This window comes from Coccidioides immitis (genome assembly GCF_000149335.2).
Source record: "Coccidioides immitis RS genomic scaffold supercont3.4, whole genome shotgun sequence".
Classification (NCBI taxonomy): domain Eukaryota; kingdom Fungi; phylum Ascomycota; class Eurotiomycetes; order Onygenales; family Onygenaceae; genus Coccidioides; species Coccidioides immitis.
In genome coordinates, this window is record NW_004504311.1 from 3758254 (window position 1) to 3776797 (window position 18544).

Sequence of the window (18544 nt, forward strand, 5' to 3'; positions counted from 1 at the left end):
TAGAAGTTTCACTTTTGACGCGGTGTGTTGCATGGGAAAATGACCTGTCTCTGTTCTGTTTCATTTTGCTTGAAATGTTTCACTTGACAACAGGGTCACTCCATTGCCAATTGAGGGGGTGCTCAGTCTCTTCATAAATATTCTCTGGGAGGGCAATCAAAATGATTTCTTATCAATGTTGTGCGCACTGTTCGTCTTTGATATCCACCAAAAAGTATGGCGCGATCTCCAAGGCCTGAAAGTGACTGGATTCCTAGGGAGCGGTTGAGCTGCTCCGGGAGAGACAAACCCGTAATTGATGATGGCGAGTGTTAAAAGTTATGTGTTGACAGTCTTATTCGCCCAAACTATGAGTCCTGACTGCCTCGCGAAGCTTGCTTGAGAGGTGGGATGAGAGAAGTTTTGTTTTTACACCGGGTAACTAGTTTTATGCTTCTCGTTTTGCCACCAGAAGTTGAATTTCCAAGCCCTCGAGTTGAAATATGTTGGCAAGCTTGCATGTCCCAGGGGTTAACCGGAGTCGTTCGGTTTACGCTTAAAAACTCCAGGTATGGCTGGTAGATGTCTGATTTCAAAGTATCCGGGATATAGAAGCGACGAAACCTTTCTCAAAACTCCATTCAAAGATGTGCCCACCCATTTCCAACCAGCACCTGCATTTCATTAATGAGACAATGGACGCCATGCTCTTCCCTCTCTAGCCCATTCGCCTTCCAAGAACGCACTCTCCAAGAGACGACCATGTCTTCGATCGTCCTCCGGGGAAAATTGATCAAGCGGGCAACTCTGTTTTGCCATATGCCCAAAAGCTTCTCACCTGCGCTGGGCCAGATGGCTGAGTGGCGCGGGTGAACGTTCGCGTATGCTTTTTCGTTATATCCAACACGGACATCTGGGTTTAGCCACACACCTTTTACCGGCGTGAGGGGATTGTCGGCATGAATCAGACAGCATTCAGAGCCTTCAAGGTGATATTTCGCTAGGCCGTCGGAGATGCCACGGAATACGAGAGGAGGCCTTTCATAAAACGGAGTGGCATCGAAAGCGACGATTCCGTTCCAACATGATTGTACCGGCACGGGGAACCCGGCCATCATGGCATGGCGAGACATGGACGAAAGAAAATACGGCCATGTATGAGTAATTGCCTTTGCGCCGGAAGAATCTCGAAGAGCGAATGTGTCGTAGTAGGCTGGTGGCTTGGAAAAGTCAAGAGAGCACGCAGCGGCGTAATCTCCTTCTCGAGTGCCTAGAATATTCAAGGCATCGTGAGCCTATGGACCAAGGTTAGTCAACAGATATGAGATCGAGGTAGGTCTGCCTACAGTGAACACGACATCGTTCAGCCAGAGTACCTTATCAAAAGTCCTCTTGGCCTCGGTCCTCGACGCCAGAGCTGTCAACTCGTCCATCACTCGGTTTCTCAACCGTGATAGGTACGGAATGCGTCTCAGTTCCTTCTTGCCTCTTACAGTCCAAATCCAGCCCGGCTCATCGGATGACGGCATACGTTGGATCTCATCTATATGTGTGATATCTTCCAAAACGATCTTTCTTTCCACTCCCAGCTTCTCCAGCTCAGTGTCTAGGGCCCTCAGCGCATCTTTACTTCCATCCCAGCTCCCGCTCTCCAGAACCGAAACATATACGTGCTCTGGTCCTAGCTTTTGTACAAGATCCAGCAGCGCATCGTTCCAGTGCGAGCGAAGAATAGACTCGTTGTTCCAATGGATGCTGGCTATAAAAACCCTCTCCTGATGCCGTATATCTAGAGGAGGCGCTGGTTTGATGACCGAGGGAGAACCGGATTGAGAGATGCGCCAAAGATCAATGACGAAGAAGGTGATAAACCCCAGCAAAAGCAACCGTAGCCATCTCAGTCGTCGCAGGCGTGCTCGTGATGGCGGACGGTGGAAAAGACTGCGGAACATGGTAATCTGAAAAGAGAGTGGATTTTCCGCTTAGATCCCATTTGGATTGACGGATAGCAATTCTTGCTTTCTATAACACTGCAATTGATACGGTGTCTGAGCCGACATCGTCAGGCAAGTGAAAGATATCGTTGTCGGGGATAGCTGCTCGCAGACCATCGTGTGCTGCTCCAGCCTGTGGCTAAGTGTTAGGCTTACCCCTGTCGAGCCTCGGCAGCTGACAAGCTAAGGAGCGATGCATCTAGTCCTGTTTTGCTCTAGCGCCATACCCGAACGGTCTCTATTTTTAGAGAGTTGGCAGAGTGTGGCTTCACGGAGCTTCGGCCTCGCTTGTTTTTTCAGTTTTGATGGATCTACAAGAAGAATAATATGTACTTACTCCGTACGGAGTACTCCGTACTAGGAATAGAATTTTAACGCCCGCGGCAGCTCCATTCTGTATCAGATGCATGATAACAACCAGTACTCTGTACAGAGTACAAGAACCATTTAAGATTAACCCCAACAGCCTACTAGAGTACCTCAGAGCCCTCCACAACTCTTACTGGAGAATCACAGGCAGCTGCACCGGTGCACCCCCACCCAGTTTCACGAGATCGGTTCGAATTTCTTTAACGTCACAGCATCCTCGAGCTTGGTGGCGTTTGACAAGATCGTAAGGAATTTCAGCTCGTCCTCCAACAACTTACAGTATCATCTGCCGCATTAGCAACACGAAATGGCTGGGAAAGTTGGTCATGGTTCAGAGTAACCAGACGCAACTGAGAGTTTAAACGGGTTCTCAATAAAGATCTACTTGGGCAATGTTGATACACACCATGTTTGCCTCAGCGCCAACTTTTCTTATTCGCTGCACTCAGCTGACAAAGCAGGCATCGCAACTCATAGAAGTGATCCTTGAATATGGGTGGAATCTGGACTCCTTCAGCCCATCCTTGTTAGAAGTGCTCACACAGGAGGGTATGTGGTTGTACATGCCTAGATGTGGATGAAAGACTCTGAAACTTTCAAAACAAACAACCTGTGAATATCAAGGGCATTTGAATCGTGCAATATCCATTGGGTCCGCCCGTTGGAATAGGCTATTACTAATGGTTCTCCTACTGTGAGGGTATCTTCATGATTCACAAAAGGCATGGAGCTCTTTTCCAATTCTTGAATCGTTTCTTGGATGCAGTATCGCCCATTACCACACAAGTCAGAATGTAAAATAGCAAGACTAGTGAGGATGATAACAAGTATAAAGGTGCCAGGGATGATGAGACTGACGAGAACAATGAAAGGACAATGAGATCAGGGAACAAGAATAAGCCTTAGTTGCATGATCTTACGGCATCAGCTTGGGTTTGATCCGCGAAGGATACCCGATTATGCCTATGAGGTCGTCGTCCCCAAATTCAGCCCCTTGTTCGGGTTTTATCTCGGGTCGCCTTCTTCCTTTACGCATACGATTCCAATTCAGAGGCTGGGAAGGCATAAACACCACGGAATTCCTCGGGCCAAGGCCAAAACTGCTGCTGCTTCTTGTGAGGGTATTTTGATAAAGCAGAATTGAGAGGATAGAAGTTGGTATAGAAAAAATTTCTAGCTACTTCGAGCATGTTTACGTATTCTTTGAGTGCACACATAAGGCGATGCCGCTGAGGACAAGTAGCATCCCCAGCCAAGTTTCTAACATGGACAATTGCCGAGTTAGTAAGTATAAAAATGAACCCTAAACGGAGGATACTGAGATTAACATAGAACATACGTTTTGAAATGACCTTCCCCTCCACGTACCACTCCCCCACCACCGTAAATAAGAACGCCATGGAGTTGGTAATCGGCACAGTTAAACTCAGCTCTGCAGCGGAATTAGCTCGGGCTCTCCCCACGAGTTCCAAGTGCTCATCGTGGGAATTGTACTCCGTACCGTGCTTTCCGACTAGCAAGAAAAACCATACGCTTCCTGAGAGGTTCAATAACAATGGCACCGCATATCCAGGTGTTCTCAGAAGATTTACAACCGTCCAAAACAGTGACGTGAGTTTCCGCTTAATCCATGAACCTCCTCTTGTCATTCGCCCACCCCCCACATCACGTTCAACTTGTGTCTTTTGCTCGTTTCTCGCGTTAAATTCCACGGCGGCGCGGCGGATGAAGGGCGTTGTGAAACCCCATGCGATCCCGACTAGGAGGAAGCTGAGGATGTAATTGAAAGCGCTGGGCGCTGTGTCGGGAGGTGCAGCATCGGGATCCATGTCTGCCAGAGGATGGAATTGATTATCGACAAGCGATGATGAGGAAAGTTATTGAATGCTGGGGGCGTCGCATTGTGCTCTTGACATCAAGCTGGACTCCGGTGTCAGCACAAAGATAACAACGGACCTCATCCTGTTATCACCACGTGATCCTGCTGTACGGGATTTTGGACGATCTGGTAACTTAGCTAGTGGGCTGGAGGAATTACTCACTTAGGAAAGTTCTGGAAAGATCGTATGATTAATTAAATATACTGTTCTAATATAACTACTCAACTGACAGTGATTAACTATAACCGGCTCGCCTACAGAGTACGGGGTACGGAGTACATTAACAGAGGATCTCCACGCCATACTCTGTACACGCCAGCTGCAAAAGGAAATGGATAATATGCTGAGACTCCACCAAGCTAACTGCCCAACTTTAGGGAGACAATGCGGCCAAGCTCTGTAGAGCCATCACTTCTCACATGGGCCTCCTCCATGTCACGCATGATTCGATCGATATATTCACCAGCACCACTGAGATGAAGAATAACACAAATTGCTCGGTGGATGGCCAGCAATTTCCGGGACGGTGGGTCAATGGTATGGTGAGGCGAAAGAAACAAGGTCCTTGTAACTGGAAGGCCCTCTGGACGAGCGAATGGGTTTGTTTTCTTGGAATCTATTCTGTAGGTGTGCTGGGGATAGGTAGTGGGATCCATCTCTTCAAAATAAAACTTAAAGTCGCCAAAAAACTGGTGGAGGCCAAGCGTTAGAGAAATAGCATTTGTCGAACGGTCAATATCAGAGCCCTCAATCAAATGAATCGCACTTGGGTCAAACATGCGCAGTATTGCAAGAGCATTCTTCTTGGGCTCGTTCTAACAGAAAGAAGTCAAGTTAGAAAATGGAGACCAGTCACGTAGGCAAATTGACCTCTTTCAGACATTTGACCGAGGATGGTCTTGACCTTTTTCCATACAAAAGTCTGGTATAAGGGTGAAGGGATTACGCACCAACTCTGCTGAAGTTCCTGTTGACGTTGATGACATGATTGAATGAGGAATTATGTGTGCAACTTCAAGATATTCGAATTGTCCAGGAGTGTAAACCAACGTAGAACCATCGTCGTCCTCCGCGTTTGTCCCGTCCTTGTCGAATCTTCTTGCGGCTTCTCGCATATCAAACATGCGCGTAACAACACATCGATGGTGATCACGAATCAAACAATCGCGGCGGAGAACCGATAATCTTCCAAGAGTTCCAACCACATTTTCGACTGAAGATGTTAACGCTGCTGGGGTTGGTTGCGATGTTTTATTCCCTGATGCTTTCACTATGAAGAAAGCATAAGACAGAGTTCATGTAGGGCCCGAAAAGAAGTAGTTATACATACACGGTGAAAAGAAGTTGTTGAATAGGTATTCTGCAAATGAGTTGACAGCTTTTTCTGCCTCTATCTTCTCAGAGACGGAAGCAGCAGGATCAAAGCCGGAAAATCGAGATATTCCCCGTTCAAAGTCTGGTTCACTGGCGTGTTCTTGGGCGTCAAGAAAGACGAAAAACTGATGTAAAAAGATCTCCTGTGACTGGACATGTTCATATGTTGAGCGAGCTAGAGTCACCCTCTTATATGGCTTGCTCCTTTGTACTGGCTCACAGTGGCTTATGAGCTTCTTGAAGACGCCTCTAGCCCGTGCCACTTCATCAGTGTTCAGGGACGGCGGGAGTGGAGAAAAGTCAAGGACTTGTTCAAGAGATGCTTGATGCTCATGGTGAGCAGACATTCTGTCATTTTTACCAAAGAAGCCCGTGCCGTGGAAGTGTACTTGAGTACTCCGTCCATACGACAGGTCTCCAAGATGCAGCGCGTCAAGCTTAACCTTTCGGGAGCAACTCTCAGCCACGTGACTAGTTAGTTAGTTAGTTAGTTATGATTTGGAAGACTGAAAAAAGCGCTCCAAAAAAGTTACTCTCAGGGAAGCCGACTCTCAGATGCCAGGGTTCAATCAACGAGTTGCTTGTTCCTTTCGGTAACTAGTTTGGGTTCGAAGGTCATGATGGTGGGTTACTAACGCTAGGCGCCGTTATGGGCCGTTCCGATGCTCTGGGTACTTATCCCGGCCTAGAGCCCTAGGTCCATGCTGAATATTCATCCTTTCCCCCCCAGATCTCAACTCGCTGGTTACATGTTCAGTTAACCTCGTTTTCCCCTACCGATCAGACTATGCGCTTCAGTCACTTCTCTTCGCACAACTGGGCAACCTTCCGCGGTCAGCCCCTGACCGAGATTTCGGGAGCTCTCGGTGATCTCGGCACCTTTCTGCCCATCCTCATCGCCCTGGCAGTCAATGACTCCATTTCGCTCCCCGCCACCCTCGTTTTCTCCGGCTTGTACAACATCTTCACTGGCTGGTTCTTCGGTATCCCGCTGCCCGTGCAACCCATGAAAGCCATTGCTGCCGTCGCCATCGCTCGAGACTTTGATGGCGACCAGATCGCGGCCGCCGGCATCTTCGCCGGCGTGGTGATATTTGTCTTTACCGCCACCGGCGCTTTGAGATGGTTTGCGAACGCGGTGCCGATCCCTGTGGTAAAGGGCATCCAGGTTGGTGCCGGGCTGTCGTTGGTGATTTCTGCCGGCGCCAAGCTGAAGGGTAAGATGGGATGGATTGAACCGCGGTGGGCAGACAATTACCTGTGGGTGATTGCCGCCCTTGTAGGGTTGCTGGTCACGAATATCTACCGTCGTGTGCCGTACGGGCTGATCCTGTTTCTGCTGGGATTGGTATTTGCATTTGTTTCGTTGGCTACTTCGGGACATGGGAACTTGCCTCACTTTAGCATTTGGATACCCAGGGCTGTGCAGCCCACAACGGACGATTGGAAAGTTGGGATCGTCCAGGCGGGCATCGGTCAGATTCCGCTTACTACGCTGAATTCTATCATTGCCGTGGTGCATCTCGCAGGAGATCTGCTCCCTGATGTTCACACTCCATCTATCACGTCGATTGGCTTCAGCGTGGCTATGATGAATCTCGTGGGAACATGTGTGGGATGCATGCCCGTCTGTCACGGGTCGGGAGGCCTGGCGGCACAGTACCGCTTCGGTGCTCGTTCAGGGGCAAGCATCATATTTCTTGGGGCTGTGAAGCTCATCGTTGGCATCTTCCTCGGAAATACCCTTCTCGATCTATTGTATTCATTCCCGACAGCATTTCTGGCGGTGATGGTGATCGCCGCAGGTTTAGAACTTGCGAGCGTTGGGGAGAGTCTCAACACTACGCGTGCATGGGACCTAGGAAACAATGACCGTTCAAGCTCTTTACCGACTCTGAGACTCGCTGAGGTCAAACTCACCGAGGAAGAGAGGAAGCGGAGATGGACAGTGATGATCGTAACGGTTGGATTGCTGGTTGCATTCAAGAATGCTGGAATTGGCTTCGTCGCTGGTATGCTGTGTCATTGGACCTTTGGCTTGCCATCATTGATAGAGAGGATAAGAAGTCGCTGGTCTGAGGGAAGAATCAGACTAGCCTCCGGTCGAGGTCAAGATTAACCGGACTAGGAGTGGTGGACAACCAGCCTCTACAAATATAATTTGTGATGATACTACCCCCTTTTTTGGGATCACAACATCCACTACCTCATGATCAATATCTATGGAGCAAATTGAGCTCTATCTGTGTCGTCAAACAAAATTCACTACGGGGGATTTGAGTTGATAGAGTATCTCTTGTGCCGGCGATACCACAAAACTCCACAACCTAAAGGAGGGTAGCTAATCGCTTCGCACTCGGAGAGGATAGGGGAATATCAAACTGTGCACAAAAGCTATCAGTCTAGTATTCGCCATAGTAGCTCATGATACACGAGTGGTTTCCGAGTCGCTCATATATGCGCTTTCAATTGGTTGTAGGTTTCCTAGGGCTGGATGGCTGGGCTCTTTAATCCGCGAGGCCAGTGTTACCAGGTCTACACAAAGCAGCCGGTCCCAGCAAGCTCAACTTGATTAGCGCTGAATCCAAAGCCTGTTGCAGGGATGCGCGCAGGCGCACATGTGGGGGAAGTATGCATATTACGACCTCAGAAGAGGTATATATATATATATATATATATACCAAGTATGGAGTAGTACACCGTACTCCGTACAGAGAGGACAATTCTATCTTATTGAAAAAGCGGAGCTACCGACTGGTAGATGGGTAGCAAGGGAAGCTGGACAATCGGGCCCATCGTCAGTTGGTTAAAGCGCCACACGCTCACTAGCTAGTTAACTCGTTAACTACTTAAGGTGGCTCACCACTCAACAAGCCAAATTCCTTCCAATGCTCCATGCTACAAATTTATTAATTATCTCAACAACAAATTATTATTATTAAACTAGCTATTAAATATTAAATGAGTGTGTTCTTTAAAGCATAGAAATTAGTGTGGCTATGAAAATAAATGTGTGGACAGCCTGATATTGCAGCCAGAGTGAGAGATATGAGGGATGGATAGAAAAGATTGTAAAGGAATGTCAGCAGTAGATTTCTCAGCTAGAGAGTCTAAAGACTTGTTAGAGAGGCTAGTAGAGCTCTTACTACTGCTTTAGAAAGATTATATAGACTTGCTGTAATGAGATTCTTTTGTAGAGAGGCTCTGCTGATGGCACTTTGAAGTTAGTGCTTGAAGCTCTGACTGCTGATATTTACTAGCATATTTAACAGTCTGTCTCTCCTTCTCTGCTTGTTGTAAAGTCTTTTTCTCCTCATGAATAATACACTAGATCTCTTATTATATAGTATGTTCAAGCTTTTCAGTCTCTTGTTGCTTGTGGGCCTTTATATGGGCAGTCTCTTATTTAATCTGTTTTTCTTCAGTCTCTCTAGCTATCTGCTCTCTTTGAAGCTTCTGTTAAAGCTTTATCTTTTATGTTTGAGTAATTTTGTGAGCTTTCTCAGTCTCTATTTCATTCTGGCATTCTCAAGTCTGCAGAACTTTTGTAGAACTCCAGAACTAAATCTGGCTTGAATTATTATAATTAAGTAGATCTAGAGGCTTGTCTTACTTGCAGCACTGTTTCTCCATCATAATAATTAATTTTAGAGTCTGATTTTCATGCTCTAGCAGTTCATTTTATATTATAAATTACTTGCTGGCTTTAATAATCTATTCAATACTCTATAAATTTAAGCTGTACTAAAGATAAATACTCTTAATCTCTTGACAAAGCTTCTGTATATTTGTAGAGATGGAAGACTTAACTAGTAGTACAGAGCCTTATTAATCAGCAGTTTCAAATCAGCTTAGTTAATGCTGAAGATTCAGAAGATAAATACCAGTCTTTATAAAGTCAGTACATATATTATTATCTGTCAAAGTCTTCTTTTATACTGTATTGAATAGTCTCCAGAAATCTCTTTTTGTCATTCAAATATAGTTTAGTTCACAGTATAGTAGAGATTCCAGCTTGCTGGAATACATCTTGTCCAGCAGCTCAAAAACATTAATATCAAGAAACTGCAAACAGTAGATAGAGTGTGGTGAAAGAATCAACAGCAGAATTCTTTTATGGTTTGCATATTCAATAAATTTCATATTTATATAAGAAGAATGCCCATCTAGTAGAAGCAGATATCTTGCTCTACCTACTTTTATCTTTATATATGAATTAAAAATCTATTGCAATCACTTTAGATCATATTCATTATTACTTCAGCTGTTCACTAAGACTGTAAAGTAGATATATTCACTTCTATCAAAATCATCCAGTCATATATTCTGAAGATCTCTGGATTCACTCTGATAAATAAGAGCTGAAGATAATATAATTTTATCTGCAGAGACTGAACAGAGCAGTAAGAGAAATTTCTAGCTTTCATTCTAAGTTGTAATACTTTTACTAGCTTGTAGAGCTTTAATAGAGACAAGATACTTTAAGACATAACAGAAGTCTAGAAGAAATTCTTTTTCATTAAAGTTATATGTATTTTCCAGTGTAATATTATACTAACTGATTTTCTCACTTAACTAAATGTAGCAGTGCAAGCACTTAACAAGTTAGTCAAATTCAATAACTGTACTTGTAAAGAAGCAAAAAAAAGCATTAAATTACAAAATTATAGAAGTGCTGAAAGCAGTGGTAATTATCTGCTATCTGTCTATTCTTGTCAAGCAGCTTGAGATAAACAGACTTGATTTTATTCTTATAATACTTATAAAACTGTATCATCCAGTTAATTTCTATATTCTCTCCTGTCATCTCTTGCATGACATTTTAAAGAATTTGAGATGTAGAAGCAAGACTATAATTATAGAGCTTGTTTATATACTCTAGAAGCTTATTCTTCTGTATATTGGTGAGCTTCTTCTTATGTCTGGAGGTTGCTTCATGATGATTGACTTGTAGATCTTGATGCCACCAGCACAGGGTCTCTCAGCTGAGTGAATATTTTTTTGTGGTTATACTGTAATTTGGAGTCTCTTGCAATTCAAGATCTTCAATTGCAAGCTTAATTGCTTTGTTGTTGACCATGCTATTGCATAATGAAGTTGAGTGTTGAAGAAATTTGATGGTGCAAAAATTTGGCTCATTGAGTGGTTTGGCTTGTTGAGTGGTGAGCCACCTTAATGGTTAAGTAACCCTAACGAGAAGTTAACGCAACTCAAGCTTTGGTGCCAACTCGTTAAAGCCCTGGGCACGGCTGGAAGAATCCCGTCCGGTCCGAACCCCGCTGTTGGATTTATAGTGATCCTGGCTTCCTCTCGTTCCAGGCTATCCCTCGTTACAGTACGAAGTTCTCCGTAGATAAATCACATTACATATATGCTCCAGGGCTCCAAAATGTGCTCCCAGCCTGGCCTGACTCCTGACCAAGTCGCCTTCTTTAGGGACAATGGGTATCTCGTAATACCCAACTACCTTTCCCAAGACACGCTCTCGAACCTCCTCTCCACCACGACTGACCTGCTCGACTCCTTTTCCCTCTCCTCCCATCCCCTCACCCGCTTCACCACCGGAGACGACGAGACTGACACGAACAATGCAAAACATGTGGGTGACGAATACTTCCTCACCTCCGGTGACAAAATTCGCTTCTTCTTCGAGCCGGACGCCTTCTGTCCCACCTCCGGCAAGCTCTCTCGGCCCAAACATCTCGCCGTAAACAAAATCGGCCACTCCCTCCATACCCTCTCCCCGCCTTTCGCAAACATAACCCAGGATGGACCTGTCGGCGCCAAAAACGCCGCCATCGCAAAGTCCCTGGGCTTCCGTGACCCGCGCGTTCTGCAGAGCATGGTCATCTGCAAGCAGCCCGGCATCGGTGCCGCTGTGCCGCCGCACAAGGATTCGGAGTTCTTGTTTACGGATCCACCCAGCGCGGTGGGATGGTGGTATGCTTTGCAGGATGCTGGCCGAGGGAATGGTGGGCTCGGGTTCTGGAAGGGAAGCCACAAACGTGGCAGGGTCCGGCGGAGATTTGTCCGCCGCAAGCCTGGCGATGTCAGCGCGGGAACAGATTTTATCGATTGGTCTGGGCCTGGGTTGGCGAAGGAACTGGAGGGGGAAGCGGGTGATGATTACGTTCCAGTCGATGAGGACTTTGAGATGCTGGATATTCCTGCAGGCTCGTTGGTGTTAATTCACGGGAACGCGCTGCATAAGAGCGAGAAGAACACGAGTGAGAAGAGCAGGTTCGCGTATACATTCCATGTTATCGAGGGGGATGAAGGTTGGAACTACGATGACCGGAATTGGTTGCAGCCACCGGAGGACGGGAAAGGATTCACAAGGCTCTTTGCCGGCAAGGGATAAGACAAGGCAGTGTGCGAGGATTATTATCAAGATGGGTTTCGATTTTTCGCGGTATATGCTTCGTTTATTCTGTTTAAATCCAACAGCTCGCTCGAGGTATTCATATCAATCGACTTTTTCTTTTCCCAAAATTCGCCCATTGAGCTAGATAAGTGGACAAAAGCGAACTCCGCAGCGCCCCAGCTTCCCATAAGTATGCATACAAACCACCAGCATCTAAGAATAAGAGCCAAAAGAACACGCAAGGTCGACAAATAGACCAGCTTAATTCAGGAGCGCCTCAACATATCCAACATGCCTTTCGTCTGCCAAGCGTGCTGTGCACGGTCAACCTCCTCCCTGACTCTTCGATGAAGCTTCTCTATCAGTCGATCAATTTGGGCTGATTGTCCCAAATGGGCAGAGTACAAATCCAGTACGTTCATCGAGATCTCGACACATATATCGACCAACCTCGGATCTGTTATCGATTTATGCACCCATTTTAGGATAGGCTGCAGCGTAACTTCGTCCCGTCCTGAGAGTGCTGTGCGGAGCGCCGCACGGTGGCGTAGTGCAGTGAGAAGCGTAACAACGGTGATATTATCGCCCGCGGCAAGAACCTGGTCGAGTGATGCGGCATAACGACCCTTCCGCAAGTCATTCTCCCAGGACTTCTCCTTCTTCCGTTTCTTGGTGTCCTGCGCATCAATGACGATATCGACACCCTCACCGATGAAATCCATACCTCGAAGTCGTTTTTCCCATCCGCGGCCGCGTTTCTTCTGTTCCTTTGAGACCGTGCGATCATGTTCGTCGAGTTTACCCTCGAGAAGAGCCTGCATTTCTCGTTGGCGCTGGCGTTCCCGGATTTTCTGTTCGCCGGAAAGGCGAGTGCGGAGAGAGAGGACACCCGATTGCATGCCGACGGCGATGTGCTTGTCTTCGCGCTGCGGTCCTGACGTGATGACCCCAAGCGATAAAATAGGGGAAGGATATTTGGATCCACCCACAACATTCCATCCGGTCGTTTCGAACACTTTCATGTGGCCATCTAGAGCACCGCTGACAATCCTACTGCCTTTCGAGGCCAATGACAGGCAGGTAACAGTCTTCTGATGGCTCTTAATCAGGTGGAGGGGCTTCCCAGCGACAACGTCCAGCACGGCAATCTGATTGTCTGCGGCAGCTAAGACGGTTGTGCCGGAAGGCATAGCAAGGACGCCCTCCACCGGGGCGGCCATTTTAAACGTCATCACCTGTCTGCCGGCCACTCTTGAGTCCCATAGCCTAACCGTCTGATCATAACTACCAGACAGGACCAAATTGGCAGACTGAGCCCCAGGCATGAAGCAGCCGCTCCGAACATAATCCGAGTGGCCAACAAAGACCTGAGCACTATTCTCGCTGGGCAGGTCCCATAGTCGCACCGTCTTATCATCACTTGCGCTGAGAAGAGAGGTCGGATCCGTCGGAGAGAACCTGGTCACCCATACAGGTTGCTTGTGGTCTCGCCATGTCTTTAAGATGGAGCGAGAGTTAACATCGAAAACCTGAATTGTACCCGTCTCATCACCCGCCACGAGGATCCTGCCATCTGGGCGGATCTCAGAACATCGGGCGGTATCATCAAAGCGAGTAATCGACTTTAAAAGCTTTCGCGTCCGGATCGAATATATCTGGACGCGGGCACCGGTTGTGACGGTAAAAATATCCGGGGGATGAAGGGAGGCAGGAGAGGACAAAGCAGGGGCGGGAGGCTGTGATATGTGATTAATCGGCGTGTTGGACGGGGAGGATATGAGAAGAGGAGTCTTGAAGGAGCGCCAGTGAAGCTGTTCTGCGGTAAGCCTGGTGGATGGTATGGAGGGTAGCTTCACCTGCGGCAATGGCAGGACCGGAGCCGCCATCGTCGCAAGCTAGGATATGATTGTATATTAAAGACAGGATATTATCATGTCAGAATACATGCTCATGTCAATCCCAAACCCCGACAAGCAGCCCGTCGCGCTCTTCAGATTCACCTTTTCCTTTTTTTTTTTTTTTTTTGGCGATCAAGGCAAAATTTCGCCGGATCAGCAATAGTCCGAGGAAGATTAGTCATATTCTGCTTAGCCATATTAGGTAATCCGTGTAGGAAGCCGCCGTCGTAGTTACTCCGTAGTCACGGAACCCATTGATAAAACCCACCCACTGAGCCTGAGTTCAGCCCGAGCCTTTTTTGATCTAAGTTTGAGGCGGTGAGAGAGATAACTGTGTTCTCCGAACTCCGTACTCGTGTACTCTGTAAAGACACCAGTACCCCGTAAAGGAACCAAAATTTAATGTACTCGTACATCACATGCAAAGATCGTGGTTAGGTAGATCCTGAGTGTCACGTGACTGAACCCGGCCGCGATTCCTGAAACGGCGAAACAAAAACAGATTTCCCGAACGGGGGAGACCCAACCCTCGCCTGTCGATCACGAATTCTCGTCCATCCGCCTGCTCGACCCGCGGCGTCTCCAGTCCTCAAAGTTGTTGCATCGCACGCTCGAATGCCGCCGTCAATCGCTCGTTGTGTTGAACGAATTACCTGCTGGGATCATCCGCCGCCAAGGAATCCTAACCACCAGCCACCCGAATAAGTTCACTCGACGTCATCCAATTGGCTCCGTCGGGAGCCCTACGACACCCTAGAATCGCCCACCAGCCTCCCTTCAGCCCGCGTCTAGCTAACGAATGCCAACAAATTCGCTGCATGATAAACATTCACGGCGTGAAAACGTGTTGAACTCCATTTTCTCGTCTCTCGCTTGCTTCTGCTTTTTGCTGCTGCTGTGAGGAAGACCGGGTCTTCATTCTCTTCTCAGAGCAAACGCCCACTTTCGTTATTCATTCAGCTATGCTTGCTTCACAATTCGGCTTGGTTTGGCGTACGTCACCCGGTCTAGCTCCTCCACTTTGCCTTCGTCTTCATTCAGGCTGTGCCAGCTCGATCCAGTTCGTCGAGGTGGTTTCGGTTTAACAATAAATACGTTTGTTATTTCGGGCGTGACTGTGAATATCCGTCAAGTTCTCCCGCCTCCCCCCCTCCGTTTTATACGTTGGGAGCTGCTCTGCATTCCTGCTACACAATGTTGAGCAAATCGGCCAAATTGGCCCTCGGTGCCCATACCGCGGGGATCTACGCCGACATGTCGATCGATGGGCCTGAAATCGGCACCTTGGTCGCGATCATCGATCGTGCAAAGAATCTACCCAATAGGAAGACCATGGGAAAACAAAACCCATATTGTGCCTGTCGTCTTGCAAAGGAGGCAAAGAAAACGGATACAGATATGAGAGGAGGACAGACGCCAAAATGGTAAGTCGGACCCTATTGCGTTCCGACCCGCTGTTCTGATGCCGATTGCCTAGGGACCAAGAGCTCCGGTTCACTGTACACCAGTCCCCAGACTACTATCAGTTGAAGGTCTCCGTTTTCAATGACGACAAAAAGACAGATCTGATCGGAGAAACGTGGGTTGACCTCAAGGGAGTCATTATTCCTGGAGGAGGTCAGAGTGATTCATGGCATAATCTCAACTGCAAGGGGAAATATGCAGGCGAGATCAGGATTGAATTAACATATTACGATACTCGACCGAAAGATGAAGCCGTTGTGGAGCGTCGGAAGGAGGCGAAGAAAGTAGAGGCTAGGAGTCAAACAAATTCCTCCATCTCTGGCCCTCGACAGTCTAAACCACCGAAGAGGCGACCATTGCCCGCCGATCCCACGGGTTCCACCCCCGCCCGACCCTCGTCGGTGGACGTCGGGGCTACCTCGAAAAAGGAACACGCTGCTTCCACTCCTTCTCGGCCTTCAGCCTCAGAGACCCAACCAACATCCCCGCTTAAAACTTCACGCAGGAGTGAGGCCCCGGATGACTCTCACCAGTATCGGGCACCCAGCGAACTCTATCCCCCCGCCCAGAGTTCTGCTCCTGTCCGCCAGGACCATCATAATTCTGACCGTTCATACTCCCATGGCCCCGGACAGCAGGGTTACCAAACCGCCCCCGATAATCAGTATCCATCGAGACAGGACCATGCCACGCATCGCCAGGTATACTACGCTGAGTCAAACATAGAGCAGTCGGCTCCCGCTCTTCATCCTTATCAGAGTGAACTCCAGAATTCCCATCCGCCAAGGCAGGACCATCCTCCAAGCCATCAAGTATATTACACTGACCCAAACTTGGAAAAATCGACTGCTGCCCATCAATCCTGCCAAGGAGAACTCCAGGTTTCTGACCCGCCTCCACGTGTATCGGCGTCCGTACGTCAGTCTCAAAATTATCCTAACGATCTTCGGAGCGGTATTCCTTCGACAACAGATATCTATCATCATCGGGACTCGTATAATCAACCTGCCCCATCCTCTGTGCCACAAGAGGATCTTTATCCAACTTCAGAGTACGGATATGACCACCAACAGCCACCTACCGATCCCTACCCGGAACAACCTGGTCACTCCTACGCGGTCGATCAATACCAGGCATACTCTCAAAATTCTTACGAAACACCTTCTCGTCACAATAATCGCCAGATGGCGACCCCTGAGCATCGGCAAAATTCATACCCACCGCCCTCTAAGGGCTCACCGCACGGACCCTTAGAAGTTCAGAGCTATGGCGCACCAGACCATCCACAGCAACTTGCACTGAATTCTGGCGAACGGCGTGGCCAGCATCACTATTACAATCCTGCATCAAAAACGGACTTCTTTAAGGATAGTCCGTTGCGCCAATCCGTAAGCCAAGCTAATTATCACCATCATCATCAATACCTGCAGCCTGATGGTGATGACGACGATGATGATGATGATGGCCCGCCCCCTCCTCCTCCCGTGCATCGTGATGGCCTGGGACACTCCTCGATGTCGGAGCATTTCATGAGCGACTCACAACCCATGCCAGAGCCCCTGAATATCACCCCTAGGTCTTCTCCCCAGCCAATTGAGAAGCAATCTGAGTATATCGCGTATCGTCCGAAATATTCAGATTCGGGTTGTAATTCTGAAGCGGAACAAGGTTATTCTACATCACCCGCACCGTCATATCGTACTGCTGTTCAGGAAAGGGGTTATCTGCAGGAGAGACCGATGACATCCGGGGGCGAATCTGTTCCTTCATCTCTAGTTGCGGGTTATGACCCTGGCTTGGCCAAAGAACCTGATCGAATGCATTATGATAATCGCCACGTCCGTCGACAAAGTAATATTCCCACCCAATCATCAACAATAACACAGGCCATGCGCTCGTCTCCGGTTGACATGCCCGAGAGAAGGTCTCCAAGAACAGTTGTGGATCCACGCCAAATCCCAGCTCGTAAATCAGTTAGCCCTCACCCCGCTCCTCCTCCGACCGACCCCGACTCTTTATCCGGAATCCCGTTTTCTCCTGATTCGTACGACGTCATTAACCCTAATGCCTCCCTTGCGTCGGGCGTGGAGCAACCTGCTCCTCCATACGAAAATGTTGAGCAAGCTATGGAGGCGGCTCGTCAATATGAAGTTGATAAATTGCGTGCTTTGGGTCCAATAATTGGGAATGATGGTCGTACCATTGACCCATCTGACCATCTTCCTGCGGATACCTGGGCTCCCGAGCCGGTGAGAAAGCAAAAGAAGCCCGAAGTTGTTGTCCGGTTCAAACACGCCCCGGCTTCTAGCATCACTAGTGGCCACTCGTCGTCTGCGGATCGAGAACGACAGCCTCGCCCTAGGTCAGTAGTTGCACCTGGCCATTCCTATCAGCATTGTCCCCCTGTTTATGGAACAGAATCACACCCACCCAGCCGTGGTAGGCTTCAAAAGGCTCCTATGCGGCCTCAATCGTATATTCAGCCAAGTCCAAGCGCAAGGGACCCGTCACCAAGACCTAACCACGGTCTTAGAGAACGTGACGCTTTGGTTGCTTACAACCATTACTCCAGCAATCCAAGTGCCCCGTCACACTACAACGGTTGTGCGCCACCACCTTATAGCGATTCTTCGCCTTCCTCAGCTTCCCGATATTCATCTTCAGTCGTTTCACACCGTTATCATTCTTCTGGTCCTCCGATCCCCGCCAAGGTTCCGATCCAACCCGGGTCTCAAACCTATATGGATACACCATCCGGCCATGGACATTTTGACGCCCTGAGTGAAGAGATGAAACGGATTGATATCGGTGTTGGCAAGGGTGGTCGTAAAGGCCGTACATCATTTATTGGGGGATATGGTCGGTAATTTCTAGAATCTTTCCGTTATGCATGATGAATTTGGTGTTTTTGTTTGATAACCACCATCTGGATGCTATGGGTTTAGATTGAAAAGATAAGAAATATTTTTGAGAAGCAGAGGTGGCGCTACTTGGTTTGACTAGTTCTACATGTCTTGCATGTTCCCTGGGGCAATGTTTCCTCATCTTTGTGGTTGCTTAATAACTACGTGCGAAGGATTAGAAGAGGATAGTAAGGGGCATATCTAACAAATTATGTCAACGAAAAAAGGGTAATATTCCCTTTTAACTGCGTTTTACTCATGACCACTATACATTCTATACAATACACCATCATAAGGTGGATCTCAGGGCCCGGCCTCA

The 18544-nt window shown here is 47.9% G+C and overlaps 6 protein-coding genes across 6 annotated transcripts; 3 read left to right on the forward strand and 3 right to left on the reverse strand.

Moving 5' to 3' along the window:
• Positions 1-549: 549 nt before the first annotated feature.
• Positions 550-2083, reverse strand: CIMG_05600 (polysaccharide export protein). Its single transcript, XM_001246158.2, has 2 exons — positions 1326-2083; positions 550-1274 (listed from the first exon to the last, which is right to left on the reverse strand). Exons 1-2 carry the CDS (start codon positions 1929-1931, stop codon positions 621-623), a joined length of 1260 nt encoding a protein of 419 aa, XP_001246159.2. The 5' UTR covers positions 1932-2083; the 3' UTR covers positions 550-620.
• Positions 2084-3534: 1451 nt separating this feature from the next.
• On the reverse strand, positions 3535-4171 carry CIMG_05601 (uncharacterized protein; the record flags this gene model as incomplete). Its single annotated transcript, XM_001246159.2, has 2 exons — positions 3535-3602; positions 3682-4171. The coding sequence occupies 2 exons, from the start codon at positions 4169-4171 to the stop codon at positions 3535-3537; spliced, it is 558 nt and encodes a 185-aa protein (XP_001246160.2).
• Positions 4172-6383: 2212 nt separating this feature from the next.
• CIMG_05603 (sulfate transporter) lies at positions 6384-7881 on the forward strand (the record flags this gene model as incomplete). Its single annotated transcript, XM_001246161.2, has 1 exon — positions 6384-7881. One exon carries the CDS (start codon positions 6384-6386, stop codon positions 7713-7715), a length of 1332 nt encoding a protein of 443 aa, XP_001246162.2. The 3' UTR covers positions 7716-7881.
• A 3041-nt stretch (positions 7882-10922) lies between these two features.
• Positions 10923-12088, forward strand: CIMG_05604 (phytanoyl-CoA dioxygenase). The gene has a single exon (XM_001246162.2). The coding sequence runs from the start codon at positions 10968-10970 to the stop codon at positions 11955-11957; it is 990 nt and encodes a 329-aa protein (XP_001246163.2). The 5' UTR covers positions 10923-10967; the 3' UTR covers positions 11958-12088.
• A 138-nt stretch (positions 12089-12226) lies between these two features.
• CIMG_05605 (U3 small nucleolar RNA-associated protein 15) lies at positions 12227-13956 on the reverse strand (the record flags this gene model as incomplete). Its single annotated transcript, XM_001246163.2, has 1 exon — positions 12227-13956. The coding sequence occupies exon 1, from the start codon at positions 13844-13846 to the stop codon at positions 12227-12229; it is 1620 nt and encodes a 539-aa protein (XP_001246164.1). The 5' UTR covers positions 13847-13956.
• Positions 13957-14652: 696 nt separating this feature from the next.
• Positions 14653-18519, forward strand: CIMG_05606 (uncharacterized protein). The gene is made up of 2 exons (XM_001246164.2): positions 14653-15282; positions 15336-18519. Exons 1-2 carry the CDS (start codon positions 15053-15055, stop codon positions 18187-18189), a joined length of 3084 nt encoding a protein of 1027 aa, XP_001246165.2. The 5' UTR covers positions 14653-15052; the 3' UTR covers positions 18190-18519.
• The last annotated feature ends 25 nt before the right edge of the window (positions 18520-18544 follow it).

Excerpts from the sequence above, each read along its gene's own strand:
- CIMG_05604 (XM_001246162.2), top strand. The coding sequence starts at position 10,968 with ATGCTCCAGGGCTCCAAAATGTGCTCCCAGCCTGGCCTGACTCCTGAC.
- CIMG_05600 (XM_001246158.2), bottom strand. The coding sequence starts at position 1,931 with ATGTTCCGCAGTCTTTTCCACCGTCCGCCATCACGAGCACGCCTGCGA. Across the intron at positions 1,275-1,325 it reads TGAACGATGTCGTGTTCACT|GCTCACGATGCCTTGAATAT; the intron begins GTAGGCAGACCT and ends CTTGGTCCATAG.
- CIMG_05606 (XM_001246164.2), top strand. The coding sequence starts at position 15,053 with ATGTTGAGCAAATCGGCCAAATTGGCCCTCGGTGCCCATACCGCGGGG. Across the intron at positions 15,283-15,335 it reads GGAGGACAGACGCCAAAATG|GGACCAAGAGCTCCGGTTCA; the intron begins GTAAGTCGGACC and ends CCGATTGCCTAG.